The sequence below is a fragment of the Lonchura striata genome, chromosome 4 (genome assembly GCF_050655825.1).
Source record: "Lonchura striata isolate lonStrDom1 chromosome 4, ASM5065582v1, whole genome shotgun sequence".
Lineage (NCBI taxonomy): Eukaryota > Metazoa > Chordata > Aves > Passeriformes > Estrildidae > Lonchura > Lonchura striata.
In genome coordinates this window covers 27749809-27777515 of record NC_140706.1, presented here as the reverse complement: position 1 = coordinate 27777515, position 27707 = coordinate 27749809, and the positions used below count along the sequence as shown (strand labels likewise).

The window sequence follows — 27707 nt, the reverse complement described above, 5'->3', positions numbered from 1 at the left end:
CAGTGAATAATCAAGAACTTTGGGGTTTGCACTTCTCTGAAATACTGCTTAGCACTAGCCTGGGTCATATATATGAAAACATTATCTTTTGACTTTATATCTGTACATTTTAAAATTCCATGCACACAGCAGCAAGTGTTCAAGCCAGTGTTAAGTGCCTGAATATGTACCAACTTAAGATCTTAACTTTAAACAATAGGTTTTTAAAAAGCCCTTGCTTAGGAATGCATCTTGGAAGTGTCACTGCTTACTCCAAATTTGTTCAGAGAGGGACATATAGTAAAGTGTATGGTGTATAAAAAAACCTAGGAAAATAAAAGACAAGGAAAGGAATTTGTTTGACATAAAATACTTGCTGTAGGTATTTTTAAGAACATCAGGCTACTGGTATTTCTTAGAAACCTGTTTTCATCTCCATTGTTTCTCCCTGGCACTTCAAATTTAATCAAACACCTATACATACACTCTGTGGTCATACTGCTAAGTCTGACACATGGAATGTACATGGAGTTTAGAACAACAGACTGCATAGACTGAAGGCTAGACAGGCTCTTCTGAACAGATTTGTTACTTTTAGTAACAACTAAAAGTGATGCCACGAGATTGAAAACATCAGTGAAAATGACTATTTAAGGTTTAATTTGCAGACTGATTCAAAGTTTTGCCAAAAGAGAGAGCAACCTGCAGTGTCCCCAGCCTATCACAGGACACTTCAGCTAAAAACCCACGGCTTGGGGACTGTTGTGGTCCTTCTGCTCCCCCAGCTGGGCACTGCTGACAGCAGCGTGTCGGGAACTAGGACAGGCTGTGAAAGGAGCTGTGAGGGTTTATTTACATTTGTCTTCTCAGGTGGACATTTGCTGCTCTTTGAGTAGCAAATTCATATGGGCAGAGGAGAAAAACAATACCATGGCACATCAAATAACTAGTTGTTCTCCTGCAACTGATGTATTTGTCTTTTGACTAACACCATCTTAGTATTTTTCTTACTAGAGTATGGCAAACCAAAAAGGGCTTTTTATAAAGACTGGCAGTGGTGAGAGTGTTACTGTGGCTCCTAACTCAGATTCACGTGTAAGGTCATGAGAAGCACATGCACTCTGAAGCAGCTCGTGCATCTTCTATGCATTTACACAGCTGCAGTTGCCAGAAGGCAATGCCTACCCAGGCTACCTTATATATATGTGCTTATATATATATATGCACATATATATATATATATATATATGTGTGTGTGTATAAGTAAGTGCATTTACAGATCTGGCTGCAGAGTACATTAACTGCATATACTGATAAGGAAGATACCTAGATATGAGTTCAACACAATTTCTAAATTCTTATTTATGCCAAATTGGGCTTTTCTACGGATTTTTTTTTTTTTCAAGGCACAGAAATACCTATAAATTTAATAATTCCATTGAGAAACACTTTACTGCAAAAGTTCTGTCAAATATGAAAGAAATTTTTTAAAAAGTCACGTCCTAAACGCCAGTGATTGTGAGACATTACTCACATCAAACAACCAATGTAATGTATCAATGCCTTTTCACTATTTATCAGCATGTGTATTTATGAGTACAGAGGTACATATAATCTCTTTACTTACCAGTTTCTCACTTCAAAATTACTTAGACTGTCTAGGAAAGGCATGTACCACAATTAGAGAACAAAGGGTCCCCGTGATATTGTAATGTAAAAAGTGTGCATCTTTGCTCTGCTTTATGCAATACCTATTTATGTAACCACAAATAAAATTGAAGACTATGTGTATTTTACCACCTGCAAAAAACCTGAGTGTGTATTCTTTGTTTTGGAATGAGAGAAAGAATTTTGCAAACTAAACTTGTTTGTTGGTTTTACCTTGGAGTGTGGTTTTGCATTTCCCCCACAGAAGTTTGAAAAATAGTCTTAAGAGGGATAGGCTGAGCCACAGACATTTTTGAACCACTTGCTATTTTAACTGTTTCCCACAAAATCATACTGCATTTACAATTACCCAGAAACAAAGAAACTCTGCAGTTAAAATACACATATTTTAAAAGGGAGATGGTAACCACAGTAAACTACAGATATCTTTACACCTACACTTATCTTAAATGACAGAAATGTGGACTCAAAACTTTACTAGAAATATTCATTTAACTTCATTTTAAATAGCTTGTTTGGAAGAGTTCAGTCCAAGAAGTTACAATATTATGTAGCACCAGGTAGTGCTACAACTGCCAGATGACAGTTAAGGAGCACTGCTGAATCATTGCATTATTACAGTGTCTTACTACTCTCCATGTGTATGTAGTACTTTCACTTGTTCATGGGGAGAAATTGAATTTAATGCATATTTTTAAGCAGTCTTAACTGGATGCCACAAAATGCTGTTTATTTTTTTCATGTTTGTCACTCTGAAAATTAGGTCCCTGTAGGCATGCGGTTTTCATGACAACCTGTTTTTCTCCATGGAATGCATCAAGTGTCCATGGTGAGCTGGTAAAAGGTCGCTATATTTTATTTGTTACTAAATTTAAATTTAATAATGTAATTTCTATTGAATGAAAAAAGCCAAAAATGTTAATCTCTGGTATACCTTAAGTTACACCCATCTCTTTACTTACTTGTCATATTTGTTTCTTTCGTTGTATGCAGAGCTGCCCGATTCTCTGGAGTAGTATTTACAGTAACATCATCTGTCAGAAGAGTTTTAATTTGATATTAAAATCCTTCAAGTTCACATTAGACATTTAAAATTCTTTAAAACTAGTCGTTGATGCTTAATTTAAACCATGTTCTGCCTCACTCTGCTGAAAGAGAACATGAGGTGCTCTGTTGTGGACAATAAAACCTGTCAGCCTGAGAGACTTTCACGTGTCTCCAGCTGAATGATATACTTCCGTTTCCCCTGAAATTTTTGTTTTCAGATGTAAAGAGCAGAGCATATGACCTTCATATTTAGTGAGACTCTTTAATGAAGTTTTTATGCCCTGTCATGAGCATTTACACAATTATATCCTGATCACATATTGTGAAATAGAGATGCTCTATTAGTTCATGCCCAGGAGACTGAACAATTCTAATCCTTGGGAATAACATAGTTTAAGTAAATGCACATGCAGTAGGACATTGCACTCAACTTGCTTAAACCAGTAGTTTCTTCTCTACATTCTATGTCACAAGTCTTTGAAATTATTACTTACTGCACTGATTTTATCAAATTTAGCAGGACATTGTAAATATGTACATAAGTACATGATGGTTATCTCTATGACATTATCTCTTGCTTTTAATTGTTTAGGTCTCTGAATTTTCTACCTGTAATTAAATTTGGGCTTATTTTAGAAATTAATTTTAATTTACTAAATTTGGGTATTTACATAAAAGAGAAGACTTTTCAGATTACCTGAATCAGAAACTTTCTTTGTATCTGCAACCTGTAGGTCTTCCGACATGTTACTAACAGAGTCCTCTTCACCTGTGTCTCCAGGCATTTCTGTGTAAATAATGCTAAATTAATTAGGGCACTGAATTTCTATACTTTATAAGAACAGCTGTGGTGTATCAAATTAAAAAATCCATTCAGCCTCGGATGCTCTTTATGCCAGCAGACAGTAATATTTTTCTTGACTTCTCCCATTACTTTACTAACTTCTAGTCTTACATTTGGCCAACATAGTATCATCTCCTCACCTCAACTAAAAGTTTTCATGTTTAATTCTGTTCTTAAACAAGAAGCATGTTTCTGGTTGCACATACCAATAAAAATGTTTTAAGTCTTGGGTAGTGTAGGTTCATCAGTCTACTCTAATTCTGCATTGATCATCTATTACCATCAATTGTCAATAGCCACCCAAAATCAAAGGCAGGCTCTGCCAGCATTCTTAGTGCTGTTCCTTTTGCTATTTTCACTGTTGTCTCACCAGTTTGGGAGTCTTGCTCCAATGTCCAATCAAACTGAGCTATTTGGAACCCTAAGAGCAAGACAATTTAGACATTAATTTTTTTAACCAGTGTCTGTTACTACAGATTTCTTTTGCTCAATGTCTTAATTTTTCCAGTAACATATGTTTTTCCAGTAACAGTGAGTCTGACTATCTCACAGATAAATTTCTGTTGTCTAGATTGGAAACAGTCTCTTCTGACATGATTTTGACTGGAATTGTCTCTCTCTCATTTTATTATATGTCTTTTTTTTTCTCCTATTGGTTCTCAGTTCTATTTAAAAAGTACAGGGCAATCATTCAATCTGAAATAATACCTTAGACAAAATACAAAACTACTGGACAAAATAGTAAATTTCTATTCAGTGTTTTTCCACCCCAGCCAATCGGTTAATCTCTCTGCATGTGCTTTTTGACTTTTTTTAAGGTCTCTCTAGTGCTGGAAAACTAAATATTTTAAATGATATGTGGGTAGTTGAAGTACTTACCTACAGAATCCTTTTCTGATTTTGCTTCTGTCCATTCTGGAGGCCTCTCACTTTCATCATTATCTGATTTACTTGCTTGTTCCGTCGTGCAGTGCCCCAGAATAGCATCCAGTTCATTAAAAAATTTCATGCTTTTACTCGTACTCCCTGAGTCTTGGGCACTTTTTACACTCTTGTATTCATGTTTCAGATTTTTGTATTTTGTCCTGCACTGTTTCCAGTCCCTCTCAATTCCAAACTTTTGCAGTCTAGCAGCAACCTCTTCAAATATTCTTTTATTTCTCACTGTCCCCTCCAGTTGTTGCTGGATATTTTTGTCTGACCATATGCGTATCAAAGCTCTGACTTCATTAGCAGTCCAGTGTTTTCCTCCTTCATTTGCTACTGTAGGAATGAAAGCCGCTGGTTTGGAAGCCTCTACTGCTGACGCTGGATTACTCGCATTGTGTGGGGTGGGGGAAAGACACAGATATTTGTTACCTGCATTGGGTGGTTGGGGTGGGGAAAGGACAGAGAGAATGAGAATGAAGGACACTGTTTCTCCAGAGAAAGAGCAGAAAAAACATTAAAGAAAGAACAGAAGTGACATTAAAATCAAGCTATTGGTTATTAATTTGTCAGCATTTTTGTTAATTCTGATGTAATTTTTGTTTTCATTGAAGACAGATATTAAGATAGCACATGTACATTTAATTAATCTAAGAGGAACATTTCTTTCTTCTGACCTAATACACTAAATTTTTACCTCTAAGACCTTTAGGAGCAACTGATGAGCTGCTTTGTCCTTCAGAAATTAAGAGAGGAGAAGAGAACTGTGAAGATGGGATGTGCCACATGAGCACAATAATAAATTGGCCCCAAGTCACTGACACTAGCATTAAGACTTACTTAACTTTCTGCAAAAAAAAAAAAAAAAGAAATATTTAGTTTTTACACACATGGAGAGATTAACCTGGATAAGGATCTAAAGAATCTGATCCTTCTTTCTTAACAAAGCATGCCAGTTGTAGAGGACAGAGGAGTGGAGACTTGCTTAAGTAGAACATTTGTGTGCTAGAACCCAGTTCTCATAGCACAGGACCTGCACCTTTCTCAGGGCAAATCAATCAAAAATAGTTGGGGATTTTTAGTGAAAATGAGTGTGAGTTGCCTTACTCTGGAAAACTAAGGTATTTTAGGTATTTTCCATTTTCTCCAGTCTATAACTTTATTTTTTAATGTTATGAGGTAAAGGTTGCCACCCATGCAATAACACTGAAATATATATTTTAGTTTCTTAATGTTTCATTTTTTCTATTTATGAACTGGTTTAAGACTTTGTTTTGGTTATAAGATTAGTTTGGAAGAGGATTTCTCATGCATTTCCTGAAGCTTTGCAAAAATAACTAAAAAAACCCAAATAAACAAACCCAAAAACAGTTCCAGGGCATGATCAAATGAAGCAGCATAAAAATGCACAGTAACTGTCAGGTTTTTACAGTCATACCGCAGTGATAAATGCCTTTGTCAGTGTTTTTTTCTGGAAGAGCAAACCAGATTATGGGGGTTTGATACTTTATAGCCACTGAGATGTGTGTGATGGCAATAGCATCCGACCCTGGATTGTGCACAGAGCTTCGGTGGAGCATATTTATCATAACCTGTCTGAGGACAAATTTGTCCTAGATAAAGCCATTCTTTGCTAGTCTCCATAATTCATTCTAGTTGTCATTAAGTTGTTCTAACAGATACCATATTTTTTTCCTTATAGTCCTGGGTTAATCAGGACTTTGCAGCAGCCAGATCATAGGCAGTGTAGTTGAGAAGGGTAATTTTCATGTGGCACATCAATTATGCTTTTTCCATTTCTTCCTGAGGGACTGAAAGAAAATGCTGGTGAATTTACTGGTGAATGAAATCAGTGGAACTGCCACAGATGATAACTGCCAACATCAGATAGGCCACTGAGGAACAGCCTAGGGAAGATGACAGAAGAGAGGATGAAGAGTGCAAGGAGGTGCTCTCTACACTTCCCAGTCAAAGCTATAGAGCACAGGGGCATCTGGGAGGAATAAAGTTTCTTTACTCTTTGTATAGACCAGTATTTTTCACTAGTCAGTTGATTTCCAACTGAACTCACTTTTGGTTGTGAATATTAGTTCAGCTTTGTGTGCAGAGTGGAAAATGGTGGGTTTGTTTGTTTTGCATTCCATTTAAAAAACATGCTGATTCAAAATATCCTACCTACAAACACTGCTTTGAAACAAAGTCGTTATGGTCAGTGCAAAAATTTTCCTAATATCTTAAAAGCATTTTAGACCTAATTTGTTTTAAAAAATGTTTAAGCAGGACATACATAATTTTTTTTATCTGAAAGATGCACTATGCTGTAGTTAAGATTTTTCTAAACTTTCCCAAACCTGAGAAATCTGCTGAAATAAAACCAAAATATTAGGTATTATAGATACAAAGGGGTGAACTTTTTCTTTCAGTCATTTCCAAGATACTGCCTGAAACTTACAGACTAGAAGAAGTACTAGGAGAGAGCATTTTAGTATTAGTATGTACTTGAGAGCCCATGCAATTGAAGTCCTGACTTTGTAGAAAGCAGCTTCCTCAAAATTGAAGACTTTTCTGCTTGGCAGTGTGTTGAGCACTGAGAAATAAAAATATGTTCCTGTAAAACTTGATTCAGACACTTTCTGCATGTTTTGTATATTATATATGCATAAATTCCATGTAACATTCCGGTCTCTTACTTAATTTCTTTCTATGCCAGGCAAGAGGGGTGCAATGTGTAATAATAGCCATAGGCTTAGCCTGTGCCTTGTTTTCTTCCTAAATATGGCACCTTGCAGATTTTGTAATCGAAGTTGTTGTAACTGGACTGGAATGTTTACTAAGCCATAGAGGGTATATAAAAAATAGAAAGAGCGTGTAGGAAATTCAGGACAGCTGGTATGCATCCAGGCAACAAATCAGGACATCAGTTGCTTAAATCTGCCTAAAATGTGTTTGTTTCTCCATTTCCTGTAACTTCCCCTTGAAGGGGCTCACACCGAGGATGCTCTTCCTTTTTCTGTCTTGCCCAATTTATGCCTTTGCTTTGTAACTTTGCTGAGCAAAACTACTAGAATAGGATGTTTTCCAAATTAGTTCTGTGGTTGGTTGGACTAAAGCATTGCTGACCACTCCTTGCCTGGGCAGGTGATTTTGAAGTTATGCTGGAGACCACTGCAAGTCTGGATTACTCTGCATCTCTCTCCTCACCCAGGCCACTCACTCATGCTGCTTTAAGCATCCATGATTTAAGAAAATGAGCTAGGGAAAAGCTGCAAGCTGACATGGGTATCCTCTGTAGCATTTGGCATACTTTCCATTGGCATTTAAGAAAATTACTGCGGTTAATGCAGTTTATCATGACTAAGCTATAGCATGGGATGTGTTTTCCATGCAAATAGAGGTCATGCAGGTGTTACATCATATACAGTGGTCAGTGTCTAGTGATGCACGACACCGCTGAGTGCTAGCTGTGGTGAGGAGATGGTGCCAGAGTGTGGCTGAAATAAAACTATACTGGTCAGAAACAGGATGACAGTGTTTTCAAGTTATGGGGAAGTACTCTGACACCCATGTTGCTTTTTAGTTTTTGATCTCTCTGTACCATCATACTGTACCTAGTTGAACTGGTCTGGCATGAGATATAAAAAGTAGTGGATCTCCTGGAACATCCTCATCATCTTCTAAAGAAACTGGTACATCACCTGGGAAGGAAAGAGTTTTTACATGAAAAATAGGTATGGTCTGAATTAGCAGTTTAAATTTAAAAGTCGCATACACTATGAAAATATCTTTAACTTGGAAATCTCGATAGTTAATTTGTAGTTAAATTAAATTTTAAATTAATTTAGCTGTCCCCATAAGGGGTACATGTGTTATAGGAGGCAAATCATTTTATGTCTTGTATATGAAGCCTGAATGCTTTTAAAAATTCTGGTTGAAACTGATTGATTCTAGTGACTTGTATGCTCTTCTGATTCAGTATTCAGTGTAAATAATAATGTAAAGTAAGAGACATACAAATAAAAGCAGACTTTGCACACACATTAATAAAATCACAAATCCATTTATGTAACAAAACATAAATTCATAGAAGAGTATGAAGAAAACAAGGATTTCCTGCAAAAAGCTCTGGAAACAATGTAATTCATTAATAGTATGGGGAGGGAATCCATATTCATTGTGATTTGACAACAGGTGTATTTGTAGCTGACAGGATTAAGTCTAGCTTTTTCCAGCATAGCTTTTCTACATTTGTTTAAAAGGCAGCATTACAACAATTGCTATGTAAGTATAAAAAGCAGCATATGTACGTGAGGTTCAGAACCAGCCAGATTTTCACAGAGTACAGACTTGTAAATTGTCCTGTGGTAGTGTGCTGTTTTCTACATACCATGTTGACAGGAGGTTTGAAATGTTGCTTCCTTTTACGGGAGCTGAGCTTCTGTGAGCTCCAGGCAGGGCACCCAGATCAAAGCTCGCAGCTCTGCGTCACAGGAGCAGTAATGAGGTGCAGGTAGGATGCAATCTCCTACCCCTGACGTCGGAAAACTGCGTTTGAAACCATTATCCTAAATCCTCCTGACTTTTCAGCAAGGCTCACTATGACTCATAGATGCAGTGGCCTGATCTCTGACTGCTCCCAGCTGCCTGACTGGCTTCCTTGGAAGGAGATGCTGCTCATGCTTCCACCTCCAGCGACAGGACTGGCATTTCAGCTGCTTAGGAGCAGCAGAGCAAACCAGGGAGAGGAGAATAAATTCTCTGCTGGAAGGCTTCTGAGTGTGCCATAGGTACTAGCATGAGCAAGGTTAATTGCATTTTTATATTAAAAGAGAAACTTCTTTTTAGTAAGTAAGAACAGTTATCACAAAAAGATATTACTATACCAGAAAAGCAAGTGTGCAATAAAAGTATTGCACACTTGTTTAAAAAAAGCTATATAAAATACTGTCAATGACACGTTAAAAAGTGCACACATGGAAAACCATGTGTAATTGGCACTTTTATGTCAGCATTTCTGAAAGATCTTCCTGAATTTTAGTAGCCGAGTTTTCTGCCAGTCATTGCTGATGCATTTCTGCTCAGTGATAATCCTTCTGCATTTGCTGAGGTAAAGTGAAGGTCAAGCAAGGTGACCAGTGCCTTAATATTTAAATATAAAGAAATAAATATAAAAAGTGTAAACAACTTAAACTATTAGGCAAGTATTTTTTTTAAATAATGTATTTAGTTTATTTATACTTGATTTAACTTGATTAACAAAATGTGAAGGTCATTCATTTGAATTCTAATGAAAGATATAATTTTTCATAGTGCACCACTACTTTTTCATGGTTGTTGATTAGGGTAGTAATGCACATACTATACTTGAAGAGAAGTGAACGTGTTGACTTGTATCTTAATGATTATTTAAGGTACAGCTCTGCTTCTGAAATGTGTTTTGGGAGGGCAGCAATGAACATCTCTGCTTACATTTCTGCATGTGCTTATGCATAAAGTGTTATCTTTTCATGAACAAGCTGGGAACTGGTATGTGTTGATACCAGGTTTGTCCTGAGACACCCCTCTCAGATTTGATTAAGATTTTCAGTAATAATTTCTTCAAATACACTTTCAAAAGAAAATTGATTCTACCACATATGAAAAATCCTCGAGGAAACACTATTGAAATACCATTCAGTCCTATTAAAAAAGTAGTCTCTTTTCCTCCATTCCTGTTTTTCCCCCTCCCCAGCAATCTCCCAGTAGCTGAGATAATGTAAAGACATGCTTTGCATCTTTACATTAAGCATGCATAGGAATATTGAGACTGAGGCTAAGCAGAATGGTAAATATATGGTGAATTATTTGGGAACATGCCCTGTCCCATGTCATGTGTTTTAAAAAGACAAATCAGAATAGCTATTAGTTTCCTAAAATAAAATAAGATATTCATGGTGGACATGTATCACTAGTCACAGGTTTTAGTTTGCTGATAACATTTTGTTCTTGCTACCCAAGCCATAAGCCTAGACATCCTTGATTCCTCCAGCCCCCTCAAAATGAGATCTCTTTTTGCCTCTTTTAAAATAAGCGAGGGACCATTTTTCTCTCCTCTCCTGTAACATGCTGTGGTTGAAAGGGAAAAGCCCAGGAGGGCCCTGCAGTCGCTGCTGGGGCAGGAGTAGGGGGCTGCCTTTGCCTGTGCCAGGAATTGCCTTTCCCTCTGTGGGAGCGACACCATCAGCTCCGTCCCTGCAGAAGGACTTGAGAGCATCAGCTGCAGAGCCACTGATGCCAGGTTTGCCTTACAAGTGCTCTTCAAAGTACTGGGCTGGGCAGGCATAGGACTGACTGCGGGTGGAACAGGACTGGGCCTCTAGTACAGTGTTAGTTGCTTGACTTGCATTCTTTAATAAGAAAGTTGATGATCTCACAGCTGTTCCCTCAGCCCCTTGTGGTGTATGTGTGTATGCATTCTGCATAGCTGCAGGACACATTTCTATCTTAGTTTGCTTTCGTTGCAGCTCAATTGTGGTTATTGCGAAAATCTTCACATTTCAATTTTTGCATTAGTGTTGCATTATTACAGTTACCTGCATTTAATTTTTATTTATCCATAAAACTTGCTTGCTTTTATTTTTCTGGAACAAGTAACAGAAGTGCTTGTACAATCAGGAGATATATGTAATTATACCACCTTTAAAACCAAACTGTCCTAGTGCTGCAAAACAAGGCATGTCTCACCTAGAGGTAATTACTATTATAGATATAGATACTTTACTATTTTATAAATACAGATACTACAGTTTGGGATTCAGAGTTGAAATTAACTTTTGCTGATTTAAATTTGCTAGAGGTATAAAGCAGATGAGAATTAGGATTACCAGATGCAAACTACATCAAAACACAGAGGATAATCTAATGGCAGATTCTCAGACATAGGACACTATCCTGATTTCAGGTAGTCCTCAAAGTGTATCAGCTTATATTAGCCTCAGTTCTGCAAGATTAAATTTAAAAATGGATTGCAATTCACAGTGCAGAGAGCACATTACAATATTATAAAATAGCCATTTTAATTTGAAGTGACTTTGACAGATTAGATAGATTTCTGATAGTGATGACAAATTAAGGTCAAGCTTTTTGTTAAGGTAAACAATGACAATGAAAAATAGCAATTTCTTTTCCTCAAATCTTTAAAACAGCTTTGTAGAGGGAGACGTGGAATAGTACAAGGACAAGCTCAATGTCCAGCTCTTTTCTATGCCTTTGACAATATCCCCTGGCAATAATGTTGAGTTTCTTGTTTTCTTAAAAAATATTGACAAAACTAATGTAAATTGCTACATACTGTGGGAACAAATTAATCTTTTAACTTCTCTTTTTAGTCATCTTATTTTGGTACTTATAACTATCATTGGGACTGATGCTTCAGTGACATTTAGAATGTGACAAGGAGATTTGATTGATGTCAAACAGCAGATTGACCCTAATGAAACATTAAGCAGAGCTTAAATGTATATGTAGAGAAGGTTGAATAAAACAAGAGATGCAAATAATTTAGTAAAACCCACTTCAGAATAAAGGCAGCTGCATTAACTTGGTCTGCCGCAAAACAGTCTGATAAATATGATAATTTTTACTTTGACTGCTAAACTAGATTTTTTAATGAGAGATTATTATGCATGTGTTTCTTGAATATCATAAGTAAAACTGCTTATAAAATAATTTACCTTGTCATCACATTCAAATATCAAGCTGATACATATGTGAGAAATAAAAATCATAAATTTGTGTCACAACAAATAACAATTTTTACAACACCCTGACAGTTTCAACCTTTTCTTTTTCTTTACGTTTACATCTGAATTGCAGCTCTACAAAATCTGCTTCCAAAGTACTGCAAATGAAAGGCAAAGGGAAAGAAAGCAGCTTATTTTAATTTATCATTTCCACCCCGTGCAGGAGCCTGGACACCAGCAAGTACTCACCGCGGCTGCAATACAGGCAGTTAGCATAATTTTGCTGGAATTACGCTGTATTTACAGACTTCGACACTGGTGGGTGCTAACATTTTATTCCCCTGCGCGAGGCGTGCATCCAGTCACTTCTAACAGCGCTGCCGGCGCTGAGCAGCCTCTGCTCCAGCGCCAGCCAAGTCGGGCTTCGGTTTTGTTCCCTTTGGGTTTTAAGCAAAGAGAGAAAAATAGAAGCAAAAATATTTTTTTTTTACCTTGCGTGCTGTCTGTTGTGGGGCTTGTGTTCAGCTGCATCTCAGTCGCAGAACACCTGCCGTTTTCTTCTGCTGCTAATTGTGTGACAGGCTCATATCGCAATATGGCATCCAGATCATGGAAAAACTTCATGGTTTTAGTGACATCCCCAGAGTTGTGGGCATATTTAACCGTTCTGTATTCGTACTTCAGGTTTTTGTACTTTGCACGGCACTGTTTCCAGTCCCTGCACACTCCCAACTCCTGCAACCTTTTAGCAATGTAGATAAATATTCCTTTATTCCTCAGGGTGCCGTGCAGTTGCTTTCTGATATTTTTTTCTGACCAGACGCTTAACAAGGCTTTAACCTCCTCCTCAGTCCAGTGCTTCCCTGCTCCACTCTCCATGTTGAAAGTGACCTGGAAATGATTCACTATTTCTAGCCGAGATTTTGTTTCCTAGGAAACCAGACGGCTGGTTGTCAGTAAGCTCCGCCGAGATGAAAGGATCTAGTTTTACTGGCTCAAGCTGCCTGAGGGGAGTAACTTGAGTCACTGCCAAATAAGCGGGCTCGGCGCTGGAGCCGGGCGAGGGAAGCGGCTCCGCCGGGGAGACCGGGGCCGGGGCTGACTGCTGTGACTCTTCTTCAGGAGCCAGTGGGGCACCAGGGTGGGAGAAGAGAGGCAAAAAGAGCCTGTTTCGTCCCTTAAAAACAAAAAACAAACAAACAAAAAAAACACAAAAAACCCCCAAAAACCACCAAAGCAACGTCAGACACACGGCCCCTGTGGCCGGGCCTCTGCCGGGAGGCCGCGGGCAGCCGCTGCTCCGGGGGCACGGACCGAGCCTTCCCCTCGGGGATCGCGTTTAGAACCGTCCTGCCCGGCATCTTCACATCTCTCTGCGCTGTTTGCTCTGAACTGCGGGCCCTAGAGACGCGTTTCATATATTGGTGATGTTTTAATGAAAGCTGGCATACTTCAAGTCTGGCTCAGGCGGTGATACGGTGCAAGCATGGTGGTAATGACACTGAGATCCCGTCCTTTTGTCAGCGCCATGTGAAAGATGTAATCCTACGCCTTGACCAGGGCCTGCCTTGCGGTGTCTGCTTCCCTCTCCCTAGTGATTTAGTTACTATTTAAAGAGACCATGACAGTATTAAAATGGAAATTTCCTGTAATATTAACATTGCAATTACAAGTTGCTGAATGCGGTGCATCAACCCCTAAGTCTTATTACCCATCTTAGTGTTTATAGATAGAACATCTTCTTGAGTTAAGGTAAATGGCTTAAAGAATGTTCTCATCTCTGATTATTTTCTTTGAAGAACTGTGTCACTAACAGGGTAAATTTGTTCAGATGTGTGAAAAGTTTGGTTTGTTTTGCTTTTTGTAAGTAAGCATTCTTCAAATTGTTTGCTTTACATCCATCTGGGACTAATTACAAATAAAGGAATTTTATGAATTGGAGAAAATTGGCAATGAGTCAGTTGTAGATTAGCATCCATTCTATTGATGCTATTTTTTGTGCCCGATTCTGCTTGTAATAAATAATTCCAGTGACTTCAACTGAGTTAAACCTGTCCAATGTACAAATAGGACATTAATTGTCTTTCACTTTTTAAGAAAAGCATCTTTCCTATTCAGTCATTATTATATATGAGAGTGGGCAGGAGCTCACCTGTCCACCAAAGTCTTGATGAGTATTACAGGCAGAGGCAGGCATATAGCAGCAGTTTTGTTGAAATAAGGCAACACTGCCTTTAATTCAGGAAATCTTTTAAAGGGAGATGGAGTAGCCTGCACTGTTACCCACCAGAAAAAAAAAAATCCAGTCTGCGAAGTCTACCCACCCTTTCAATGGATAAGGACTGGATTACAAACCGTGGGCAGGTACACAGTGTTCTGCCTGCCTTGGGCAGGGCAGCATCAGGGGATTGGGGGTACACCCAGGGGACCCAGCAGGGGGAAGGGCTGGGAAGACAGGCAGCAGGACAGGAAAAACACACATATTTCAGCTGAATCAGCTCTTCTGCTCAACAAAGCACAACTGCCAGCCCAAGGCTGATGTACTTAAGAGAAGTATTTCCATTTGCAGTGACACTTGGACATCAGACTTGCTTTGCCTGAGTTCAGAATCTGAGATGCCCAACGGTTTATGTACTCAGATGCTCTCATCAGAGGGTCTGTGTAGATTTTAGAGGTGTAAATACTAGCTTGTGCTAAGCGCAAAAATGCAAAAACTTCTGCATAGGTGACCACTAGAAAAGACAATCCATTCCCCTAAGCAACACCATCAGTTTTTAATAATATCTCACAGCCCAAAGCAGAAATAGAATAGCACTACAGAACCTAGTACTATCGTGTAGACCATTATGCCTCTAAAAATGGCTTTTCTGATTAAGCATCTGTTTTTACATTATGCCTGTATTGAAATGGAAGTCCATTAAGAGCCTGAGCCAGTACTTATGGGTGGAAAGATTCCCACTGAATTTAGTGGGCTTAGGCACAAGCCTTATGTGACTGTCTTGAAATAAAGCATAACACAGGCAGGAAACCTGCAATTAACACAGCGCTTATAAGTGTGTAAAATAAAACAACAAATAAGCCTACATTAAAATGACATTTAAAAAAAAAATCTATCCATTGCATGTTAAAGTGTATGTCAGTACTTTATTTTAATTTTATTTTGTCCATAGGGGCCAGGAGAGTGCTGGAATTGTGACAAGTGATGGCGAGTCATCCCAGGCATTCAAAGTGCACAAGGTAAAATGCAAATAAATGCATTTTGTATTCTTAAGTGAGATAGATGCAGGTAAGTTAGTTTCTGCTAAGAAACAATGTAGCTAAAGTAACATGCTTGATAGGCTATTTTGATTTTGTCAGAGTATCTCATTTTGTAACCTGTCTTGAGTGTATGTTTAAAACAAACCTGCCAACATTGTCCTGATAGGTGTTTCTGTGCATACAGTGGCAGACACAGAGAAGTTACCAGAGCATGCCAGTGATGTCGCAAAAACTTTTTACCAAAGTCACCCTGCACTTCAGGTGTTAACTCTGCAGATTTGGAAGAGGATTGATGCTGTTCTTGATCTCAAAAAGAAAAAAAATATACTATTACAGACTGTGCACAAGGATGTGGATGACTAAATCCTACACTAGTGAGACTCAAGGAAGTGGCAGCTACTTTACCCATTGCTTACAATAAACAGAATCTAAGACAGAATAGAGGCCTGAGAAGGTCACACAGACTTTCTCAAACTGAGAGAATCACAGGGGATGTTACAAGATGCATAATGACCACAGCCTTAAAAATATCTATTTTTAGCCAGGGAATAGATTGTTCCATGAAAATCCTCAGCACAAAAATGTATATTGCTTTATTTAAAAACGGGACTAAAGGGATGTGATATAGCACTGTGACCTACTCAGCTTCTTTCTTTCCCATATCTTTCAGGTTATTTTCCTTTTTCTTAAAGTTCCATTAATACTATATCAGCATTAAGCAGAAGAACTCAGAAAGTCACCAGGAAAATAAAACCAACAGAACATTTTTTTTTTTCTCCCAAAGGGAATGGGTCTTATAAATCACGTCTTTGGTGCAGACAGCCTGAAGAAGCTGTACCCTTCAAACCTTGGTATTGGGCACACGAGGTACTCCACCTCAGGAATTTCTGAGCTTCAGAACTGCCAGCCTTTTGTTGTAGAGACTCTTCATGGGAAGATTGCTGTGGCACACAATGGGGAGCTAACAAATGCTTCACGTCTCAGAAAGAAGGTTAGTACCTCCTCTGGGAGCTCTGGCATTGTTTCTTTCTGAGTGTGAGGCAGAAATGAGCAATATGGCTGCTGTGACTTTTCCTTTATACCAAACTGCTTTGGCTTATGAAAGAGCTCCCTAAACAAAATAAATCATTTTGGGGGGAAAATACCCTGTGAAGGGGATTCTGCCATGATATCTCTTTATGGATCTATTCATATTCATATTTTCTCCTCTATATTTTAACTCTCTTCCCAGAGCATGCACAAAGCTAATTAAATCACCCAAACATGAATTTATGCCCTGAACATTGGTGGCATTACTTTTGGTTGCATGTGGAGCAAAGGAATGAGAGGAAAAAGGAAAAATATTGGTTTGCTAGAAGAAATTTTGCATTATTATGCTGTGATCACCTGAAGCACTGAAATGTTTGTTCATTGCACCAAGGTGTTGTTAGGTTCAAATCTGAGTGGTATGATACGAGGTTGTTTTTTTAATGCTGGTAACACTTTTGGCTTGTGTCTTAAAAGGTTATGAAGCATGGTGTGGGCCTGTCAACCAGTTCTGACAGCGAACTGATCACCCAGCTGCTGGCTTTCACACCTCCGCTGGAAAACGACGATACCGCCGACTGGGTGGCCAGGTGAGGAGCATGGGCTTCATAATCAGCACCAGCCATTGCACCTCGGCATGATGTGCAGCTGTGAATGTACACAGCTGTTCCTGTGGTCTGCCAGATTGGTCTGTGTCTCACAAACGGGATGGAACCCTGACTGGTTGCAGACTTAGGATTTATTATCTGTCCGTATCATACAAGCAAAAAGCAAGAGACACAGAGAAACAACATCCATGCAAATCCAGATCAAAGACAGGATAGCAGCTTATGCAAAGCCTTTTTCTACCTATTCTTTGAACCAACAACATAAGAGAAAAGGTGTAAAGTCATTATACTTTCACCAATAAGAAACCCATGTGGGTTTAACATTAACAAAAGGACTAAAGGACTTCTATGAACCACAAGCAATACATAATAATTCATTATTTAAGATTGAAACTTTCTCTGTCTTTGCAAAGCATATATCTAGGACTTTTCACATCCCAAACTATTAATAAGTTCTTGTTCTTTCTTGTTCCTTATGATAAATATGTGTATTCACTTGGTTCTTAACTTCATAGCTTCCCATTAGAAGGCTTTGAAATTTCCCAGCCTTTCTCAGCTTTATGTCTACTTTCTAAGGCCTTTTTGCACTTTCTAGAGTATTTTACCTTTTTATTCCTAGTGTGGCACACAGTTACGTTCACTTATGTCTCATTCCAGAATAAAAAACTTAATGAGGGAAACTCCAACTTCATATTCATTACTAATTATGCATAAAGACATAATCTATGCAGTACGTGATCCTTATGGGAATCGCCCGCTCTGCATTGGTCGCCTTATTCCAGTAGGGGACATGAATGGAAAAGGTAAACTATATATATATATGTGTATGTATGTCTGTATGTATGTATGAATCTCCATATGCATAGTGTGTGCTTGAAATCACTGATACAAGTAAGTAAAGCTACACTTACTGAGGTGTAAGTAGGAATATGTGATGCAAAAATAAGTTTGAAAAATTAAAACAAAAAAAGTTGGTAAAGAAAAAATCATATATAGGTGGTGTGCAAAATTCCATTTTTAGATACAGGGAATCATAGTGACCTAATGATAGCCACAATTAGGCATCCCAACTGTAATACAATTCAAATAATTCTCATTGCTTTAACAGGAAAACAGGAATTAACAGAATCACAGAGCTGTTGAGCTTGGAAGGGACCTCTGAAGGTCAATCGGTCCAAATCTCTTGCTCAAGCCAGGCCACTTAAAACCAGTTGCTCAGGAAAATGTCTAGAAACAAGTCTGGTTTCTTCCTTTTTTCACTTACCTATAGTAAGGTGCTGGATTACTTGCAATGTATCTCTGAATTCCAAGTAACCCAGTCACATGGGTGACTGGACCATTACACAACAGTTTATGGGAAAAATTCCTTGTGTTCCTATTCAGCCTGCAAATCAACAAGTTTCCATCAAGTGAGATTGAAATATCTTCACTTGTTTAAAACTAACATAATTCAAAGGCAAAGTAGTAAATGTTTCCGTATCTTCAGTAAATTGAGTAATTCTAAACAACAAGAAAAATTACCAAGATTTTTTAAAGCATACAGACATTCCTATCCTATATACATCTTTCCTATGGTTTTGACTCTCAAAATGCTCATTAGAACTCAATCCGGCATCCATTGTAATCAAAAGCATCTCTCTATCAACCTATTTAGTGTAGGAAAAGTAAGGAGTTTCTTGTGTGAACAAAAGTAATTATGTCTATCAAGTCACTAAACTAGAATTTGAGAAGTTTGAAATAATGCAGGGATAACAAAGGTAGTTACCTGAACTATTTCTCTTAATGAGCTGTGAATACAATGCTGTTACTTCCACTTATGCCTAGAACAGGTTTATAATGTTTATTTTGTGGATTTGTTTGGGACTTTTTAAATAATAGAAAGGTGAAAATAGTGGAATGCTATACATTTTAGTTAGAAATTACAATAGCCTTTAATTACACACTTGGAAACCATAGCAAGCCAGATACTGCAGCAAAAATGTGATAGTGGGGGGTCATGGTAGCAAAAACTGGGGACTTTAACTGAAATCTTTTACTTCAGGAAAAGATAACAGTGAAACAGAAGGATGGGTTGTCTCTTCTGAGTCCTGCAGCTTTTTGTCTATTGGTGCAGAGTAAGTGGCCTGATTCTTACTTTGTCTGAAAACTATTCCTTAGGCAGTGATTAAACATTAAATCCCAAGTTACCAAATACCATAATAATAAGAATATGAAAGACACCAAGGTTTAGTTTGCTGTGGAGGATGTTTTTGCTAGTCCTGGTTTTTGCCAACAGATGATTGTGAAAAAAGACTTATGTGTGCAGAAAGTAACAGTAAAGACAACTACTATCACATAGTAAATGCCTCTTACTTGTTGCATTATACCTGGTTGCTCATATAACTTATTCATTTTATCCTCATTTTCAACAGCATAGTTGCATTACAAAGTAATTCTTTACCTACAGAAAAGATACACTGGTAGTTCACAGGCTGAAATAACCTGAGTTGTAGTATGCTGTCTGGTAAGCTGCCCTCCTTGTTAGAAAAAAATGACTATTTTCTGAAACTTCCTTGAAATTTCTGTTTAGACAAGCTCACTATGTAGGACAATCAGCTGAATCCTGTGTGCTTTCAATACGCAATTTTGTCTATGCTACTTCTGTAGCTAGTGTTGCCTGCTACTGCTAGTATCTGACCAGTGAATAAACAGATTTGCTCACCTCTGATTTGTATCTCCAGAATACTTCAATATTTTGGGATAAATTTAGATGTTAGAATAGCCACCGGAGGACTCACTAAAGAATCTAGAAAAATATTTAATAAGGTTAAACACTTTAACATAATATACCTAAACTATTCCATACTTAACCCTAACTATTCCATACTTAATCCTAACTATTAACCACTAACATACTTCTGCAGATTTGAGAAATAGAAGGTACATTTCTAGTCAGCTTTATATCATTTGGGGGTAGCTATCTGTTATCTCTAGACAGATATTTCAGTAGATTTGGCTTGTGAGCCAGGATTATTTTGGGTAATTATATTTCTTATATTGCACTGTAAGGTTTATTAGCTTTCATAGGAAAGTTCTCTAGTATTGATACAGGACTATATTATGAAAACATATTCAATCTCAAGACAGTATGTCTGACACATAGGACAAGTACCATAATTCTCTGGTACCAAGTTTAGTATTTTTATTTAGTTTATAGCTTTTGCATATTAATTCAGACTGTTTTAGGAAGGGTCAGTTGTCTTAGCATGTTGGTCTTAAAATGCTCTAGGTCAAATGCTAAGATAGAAACAAGTTGTCATGTTAGGATGTTCTAAAATATTTTTCTCTGTCAGTTGTCTCTTGTTTGTACTTCAGAATTATCACCCAGCTTCAGGACATTTCTAACCTCTCTGTATTTCTTTTTCAAGGTACTATCGGGAGGTCCTTCCTGGAGAGATTGTGAAAATATCCAGACATGATGTCCAGACACTGGATGTTGTACAAAGATCTGAAGGAGATCCGTCAGCATTCTGCATCTTTGAATACGTTTATTTTGCAAGACCAGACAGTATTTTTGAAGGTACAATAATGTTGCATACAGAGCTCTTACCTAAAATGTGCAAGATGTTTTCCTGGAGCACAGTGACTCTGGGATCATAGCAGAGTACCACTGGATATAAGCTTACAGAGCACAGCTGGGACAGAATGGGCTGGCAGAGCTCATCAAGAAGAGTGTGTAACATCACCTTCCTGTTTCTGGATGTGGATACAGGCTCAGATAGGCTGCCTGCATACTCCTATGGGAGGGATGAAAAGGGCCAAACATGATTAAGGTATATGAGATAACTTTTAAAAGCGAGAGAGTGAAGAAAGGAACTTTATTGGTTTTTGGGAAACATTTTAAAAATTAGATGGGTGAAACAGAATTTAGAAAATAACTTTGATATTTTTCTTTACAATAAGGGTCATTTTGGGAAGATGCTTGTAATTTAACTTGTAAATCTATGCATTATCTAAGTACTTGGCATTGTCAGTGTAATGCTTTTATTATTATTTCAATAGAAGCCCTCAAAATACTAGCCAGCATTCTCATACCTCGCAATTAACTCTTAATTGCTTTTTTAGGGACATGCTATCTATTGATCCAGTACAATTCCCCACCCTTATAAAGCCAGTTTCACCCCAAATTGCTTTTCTTTCACAATCGCCTTACCCTTCAATATCCTTACCTCTCACATTCCTTGGTACTGCTGCTGTAGCTTTTGCTATGCCTCATCTCATCACAATACTTTCAGTTCTCTCCCATGTTGCAAGTTTTTTAGGACCTTACAAGATTGTCTGAGTCCCCTTATCCCTTTACTAAATTCAGGGTGAATTTTGCCAACAAATTCAAAGCCAGTAAGTGGACAGAAGGAGACAGATTGCATAAATTTTGTCTATTGGAAAAAGCAGTCTAAAAATAGAATGTGCATGTTTTGAACAGGCAGGCATAATTTCTATTTCTTTCCTCCTGCAAATAGATTTTGTAACATCCAAAGGACCTTTAGTTAGTTACTCAATTAGGGCAAACTGGATTTTAGTTATCCAGGAAGTGATACAGATGTGAATGCTAGAATGTGACATTATGGAAGGAAATAAAAAATGACCTCACGCAAGTAATTTCTTACTAGTTCTGAAACTTTTCTGACTGACATAATATGCCTACAACTTGACACAAAAATTCATACAAACACAGAAAACTGAGAAGAAGTGTGAATCATGCATACCAAGAAAACCACTTATTTCTGTTCATAGGTCAGATGGTATATTCAGTCCGCAAAAGATGTGGGCAGCAGCTTGCTATTGAAGCACCTGTGGAAGCAGACCTGGTCAGCACTGTTCCAGAGTCTGCAACCCCAGCAGCTCTTGGTTATGCTCAAAAGGTATATGTTACCTTGCTCTTTTTTTCCCCCTAAGCATATTTATACATATCTCTTTTTGTAATGGACTATAATCATGTGGGCTGTTAGATTTGCATATTGATAAAGCTCTATATCTTCAGTATGTAGGCTACTCCTGTTGAGTCCCCTGCCTTGTTTTTTCTCTCATTATTCCTCTACATTAAGGTATTTAAACATTTTTTGGTTACTGTGAAGTCATACTAAGTCCTAAGGTCACTTTAAAAAACAATAACTGAGACTGACAAGTCCTTCTATATTAATTCTGTTTAACTGTCTCCTGTTTGCAGTGTGGATTACCATATGTTGAAGTACTCTGTAAAAATCGATATGTAGGGAGAACATTTATCCAGCCAAATATGAGGTTACGGCAACTTGGTGTTGCAAAGAAGTTTGGTGTTCTGTCTGATAATTTTAAAGGCAAACGAGTTGTTATCATTGATGATTCAATTGTGAGAGGCAATACCATTTCACCCATAATAAAACTACTGAGAGAATCAGGAGCCAAAGAGGTAAGTCAATTTTAAGTCAGTACAATACAGATGTAAATAGAAGTTGATGGGCTGTTAAAGCAGAGGGACTTGTCTTCATTTTACTGTACATTGCTGCCTTATTTAAAAGGGCAAATGTGGAAAAAACCAATGCCTAGTGTGTGTTTATTGTAAAATTGGTTAAGGTTCTTTTGTACGAGTGTGACTTTTGAGTGCTTGAGGTGACAGGAACAGGTCTCTTGCTTACAAAGCACTGTCTGGCAAATAAAAGAAGAGTGCAATACAAATCAGTTAAGATCAGAAAACCAAGTATTCCTTATGTGTGACTTGTAAACATGCAGAGTACAACCATATACTGCTGTAAATATCACATATCTTAAGTCACTGGAGCACCATTTTTTTAATTGATAAAGATTTTTTTAAGCAAAACAGTGTGCAAGTCAGTCACTGGAGCAAAAATGTCCTGTATAATGTTTGATTTTGTAAGCTGAAACTTGTTTATCAAGAACTGAACACCATGGAATAGAAGTAAAATCAGGATGGAACCTTCTTAAGAACATTAGGAAATACTGTAAAAATAAAGTTCTAAAACTGTCTTACCTTCTCCTGCTCTGTTGGTATTTGATAAAAACTTTATCTTACTTTTAACCCTTCAATAATTTCTGTGCAGTGCTGTGTTCTGTTCATTATCACTGTGTAGAATTGAGACTTTGCTCTTATCATCTGCTGACTATCAACTTATATCACCCTGTTTTGAAACTATTTTTATTCAGGTGCACATTCGTGTAGCTTCACCTCCTATAAGATTTCCTTGTTACATGGGAATAAACATTCCAACTAAAGAAGAACTCATTGCCAACAGACCTGAATTTCATGATCTTGCAAACTATATAGGTAAATGCTACTTGCTTGTTTTTTTCCCTCTTGTAAGAGTTGTCAACTGTATTTTATAATCTATTTCAGAATAAAGCAGAACATATCAAGGCACCAGGCAAAACTGACTAAAGAACTGTAAGGTTAGTAAGCTAGGTTTCTGCATTGTGAGTATTCTATGGATGAAACTAATTCAGCTACATATTGGTTTTTTTAGCATAGTTAGGGAGCTGTATTTGTCAAAACAATAGAAAGTATTAGAATAATTTCATAAGTTTCAAATAAAGTTTGACAACAAAGCTTTCCAATGCTTAAAGCTCCTTCAGAGAAACTTGACAAAAAGAAGCTACTGCAATCAAAACACCAGGAGGAAAATAAGTAGTGAAAATATCTCATTTGCATGAGATAGTCATAAAAATATATTCAGAATTTGTAAACACCCACTGAATTTTCTACAAATTTACATTTATGTAAATAATTTTAACTGCATCACATATTTCACTTCAAAAGAAATTACATTTGAAACCAAAGAATGTTAAAAACCTTCTGAAATTTTGAGTCATGTTTGCTGCAGAACAAAAGAAAGATTGACAGTTTATGTTCCATGAAAATACTGATTTCCTGTGTTAAATACTTACTTTCATTGTCTACTGCGATGGAATCTTTTTCCCCAAATTGTTGTGAAAGTGTATGCAAATATTTCAATATTTTCTAGGATCTCATTTTTAAGTATTATTCACTACATGAGTGCAAAGGATAGAAAACTAATGATATGAAAAGGCTATCAAACATTCCTACTTCTAGAAAATTTGCATGAAGTGCGTAATGATTCTTTTTAACATGATGGTCTTCCCTTCCTCCAGGTCACAGAGAGGCTTGGTAGTCCTTGGTGCTCACATTTGGGAAGCACTAGCCAAATACACATCTACTTCCAGACCTCAATTAAGGTTAACTCTGGGAGACTACAGGGAGTTCAGGGAGTCTTAGTACACACTCTGGACTTTGCTTCTGTGTTTGCACTTATGTATCCCATATTTGATCCCAACAGAACCTTCTGTCTAGATTTCAGTGAGTCTGCTCCCTGCACAGAGCATTTGAGAAGGGCAAGACATACCACAATCTTAAAATTTTTCAGTCATTCTCTTTCATAAACTGTATGATAATGTGACTGCATTTCCAAAGAGCATTGCATTCGTTGCAATATTGCAGCTTTAACTGGTGATCCTTTATTCCCTCTAGGAGCAGACAGTGTTGTCTATCTTTCTGTGGAAGGGTTGGTGTCATCTGTGCAAGAAAGCATCAAAGCAAGACAAGAAAACAACCCCAAAAACCAGAAGGCATTTATTGGAAAGCTTGGTCATTGCACAGCGTGTCTTACTGGAGACTATCCCGTTGAGCTAGAATGGTGAACTTTTAGTGGATGGACATCAGTTCGTTTGTTGTTGAATGTACTTTTTCCAGTGATGGCCTTATTGCTAAATAGCCTTCTTGCATTTAGGTCAAACAGAAGCCTATGACAGCTAACTAATTACTGTTACTAAAACACATCTTTAAGCAAAGACTTACAAAAAGTCTGATATGCTGATAAAAACAATGTAAGTAGATTAAAATACAAAATCCTATCGTTTCAATGCACAGTTGTGCCTTCTGCTTTCTCACAAAATGCTATAAAAACCAAAGTTTTTTTAATTATGTAGAAGTCCCAAAGTTTGTTGTTTTGGTCTTGCCTTAAAAGCTCCCCCATTAGACTTGTTCACAAAGCACAAATTGTGTGATGATGTAACTTCAAATTATCAAAGTCTTAGTGCAAAAGTATCTGAAGTTTGCTTTTCTCCTTAGGAAAAATACCAGATTCTGAAGACTGAAATTGCTTCCTCAACAGTTGTTACTTAGGCTTTTTAAGAATAGAAGTATCAAACTTCTGCATACATTCTTTTTTAATTGAGGCCTTTGTAACAGATCCTATGCATATGATGTCTAACATGATTGTTAAGAATGAAGACTCAGGGAAATGCTCAGCCAAAAGCTCTCTAGTTTTGTAACTTAAAAATTGTTTTAAAGTCATGTAATTACATTATCTTTGTGTGCTTCTATCAATTGCCAGTACAGTGTGGAAGAAAAAAATAATCGGCACTGCCATTCTTTTTTCTGTTTTATGCCTTGTTTTCTCTGGGATAAGTCTGACAATTTCTGAAGTGTACATCTCATTTGTCAATATCCTAAGTAAACAAAAAAAAGCCCCCAACTTTCCATACTTAAGAGTAAAAATGATATATCAAATGAAGATCATGAGTTGTTTTGGGCATAGTCTTATTTTACTACAGTATTGCTGTTAGAAGCTGTTAGAAGAAATGTAATGTTTAAAAAAATTCAACTGTTCTGAAGAACCATTAGCTGTTAAATGCAGTGTTCAGTTGGTCACAGTTACTGGTCTACAGGAAGTATACACATGCAAACTTGGACAATGAACCACAAGCTGAAAATGGAAAAGCACCTTTTCATAACTATTGCAAATTTCCGCACAATTTTAAGAATAGTTTGTATACCTCAGTCTTTCTCACTGAATACCAGCAACTTAATTGTAGATTTTCTATTTAATATTGTGTATTTTGGCCTTATAATTGTTTGTGACACTGTTTAAAAAAATAAATAGAAAAGTTTAAGAGCTTCTTCCTTCCCCATCATCTTCCATATAGTTGAGAATTACAGGATTGCTGATTAAATTCAAAAGGAAGTTTTATGTGGGATTTGTAGCAATTATGCCTCACTGACAATCACACTAAAGTCCTAGTTTGAAAAAGCATGTAAATACACATGCTCTAATGAAGTCAGGACTGTGACTTGTGCAGTGGAATCAGAACCTACTTGCAGCCAAACCTGGGGGAGAACCTAGGTGTGATGAGCCCGAGGCTTCATCAGCACCCAGATCTGCATACTGGGGGATGTATGTGGATCTTTTCTAATTAGCAGGTTTGGTTTGTTAAAAGAACCATAACAGTTCATCTGGACAGTAAATTGAACAAAACCAGAACTGGGTGGACACTGACCACCCCCTCTTCCAGGTTAACCAGGAAGGAATATGAAAAAAACAGAAAAAGTGTTGTGAACATTTTTCACTGTTCTTATTTCCCACCCTCAAAATAATTTTTAGAAGGGCTACGTTGAGCTCTTAGATTACAAATATATAAAATACAAATACAAAAAAAGGAGCCCTTTATATGTGAAATAAACATTTAGACGCACGGTGTTAGAAGTATATCTGTCTGAAATTATCCACAGGACTGGAAATGAAACTTATGCAAATTCTCTTTTAATGTGCTTTCAACAAAGTACTATTTTTGAAATCTCCTAATAATTGCTTTATCACTAATTAATATTATTTGAGCATTGGGTTGCATAATTCTAATTTAAAAAAAATAGTCTCATTGCCTTTCCCCCCCTCCACATTATGCAAATGAAATTCCATCTGCAACTCTGAGCACTGTAATTTTTGGATGCACTGCAATACTGAACCTTTATTATGTATTTCTCAAAATCTTAAGTTAAAGATACTTTTCAAGTGTCATTCTATTCTGGCAGATGGATTTATGCTTCAGGTTTCGATACACTATGAAACACAGTCAACACACACACCAGTGTGCTGAAGAAAATTCTGGCTTTAGGTGTCGCTATTTGCATTTCACTGTGAAACCGTTTCCGCTCCATTACCAATGTGCAACTGTGCTGAGAATGCGACAGAGTAGAAAGCTGATGTCTAACTTCTCCCATGCAAACATTAAAAACGGCTGTGAACTGGTCTTCTCGTTCTCTCCCTCTGAGGCATCGCCAGCATCACGCAGAGGCTTATTTATTTAATAAGGACACCTTGAATGCGCCTCGGAGCCAAAGCAAACCATTTACTGTGAGCATGGTGAGGTACCGGCACAGCTTGCCCAGAGGTGTGGATGCCCCGATCCTGGGAAGTGCTCAGTCAGGCTGGATGGGCCATTGAGCAACCTGGTCTAGTGAAAGGTGTCCCTGCTCAGATATTGGAACTAGAGGATTTTTAAGGTCCCTTCCAATCCTTACCATTCCACAGTTCTATGACTTTGTGTCATTAAATCACGCACGTGGCCCCCAGAGCAGCACCGGTGCCCCCCTTCCCCCTGCACAGCTCCCGCTACCCTCACCCTCACTCCCCGCTGGCGGCCCTAAATCCCATCCCGAGGGAAGCCCAGCCCCGGTGCCGCCGTTCGCCGGGTACGGGCTGGCTGCCGGGGCCGCTCCGGAGGCCGGTCCCGGGACTGCCGCAGGGCCCGCTCCGGAGGCCGGTCCCGGGACAGCCGCAGGGGCCGCTCCGGAGGCCGGTCCCC

General features: G+C 37.8%; 2 protein-coding genes across 2 annotated transcripts in view; one reads left to right on the top strand and one right to left on the bottom strand.

Annotated features, from left to right (window-relative positions):
* The window catches only part of PAICS (phosphoribosylaminoimidazole carboxylase and phosphoribosylaminoimidazolesuccinocarboxamide synthase), a 39543-nt gene extending 26383 nt beyond the window's left edge, over positions 1–13160 (bottom strand). Inside the window, exons 1-5 of the mRNA XM_021532806.4 lie at positions 12675–13160; positions 8074–8160; positions 4418–4897; positions 3392–3481; positions 2610–2681 (exon numbers count right to left, since the gene is read on the bottom strand). Coding sequence (XP_021388481.3) covers positions 2610–2681; positions 3392–3481; positions 4418–4897; positions 8074–8160; positions 12675–13062 — 1117 coding nt within the window. The 5' untranslated portion in view covers positions 13063–13160. The remainder of the gene's footprint in view (positions 1–2609; positions 2682–3391; positions 3482–4417; positions 4898–8073; positions 8161–12674) is intronic.
* Positions 1–26020, top strand: part of PPAT (phosphoribosyl pyrophosphate amidotransferase) — a 41795-nt gene extending 15775 nt beyond the window's left edge. Inside the window, exons 2-11 of the mRNA XM_021532992.3 lie at positions 15354–15420; positions 16226–16432; positions 16945–17057; positions 17733–17878; positions 19117–19189; positions 20483–20634; positions 21849–21976; positions 22282–22503; positions 23256–23376; positions 24595–26020. Of these exons, the coding sequence (XP_021388667.1) occupies positions 15354–15420; positions 16226–16432; positions 16945–17057; positions 17733–17878; positions 19117–19189; positions 20483–20634; positions 21849–21976; positions 22282–22503; positions 23256–23376; positions 24595–24764 (1399 nt within the window). The 3' untranslated portion in view covers positions 24765–26020. The remainder of the gene's footprint in view (positions 1–15353; positions 15421–16225; positions 16433–16944; positions 17058–17732; positions 17879–19116; positions 19190–20482; positions 20635–21848; positions 21977–22281; positions 22504–23255; positions 23377–24594) is intronic.
* Positions 26021–27707: the final 1687 nt, after the last annotated feature.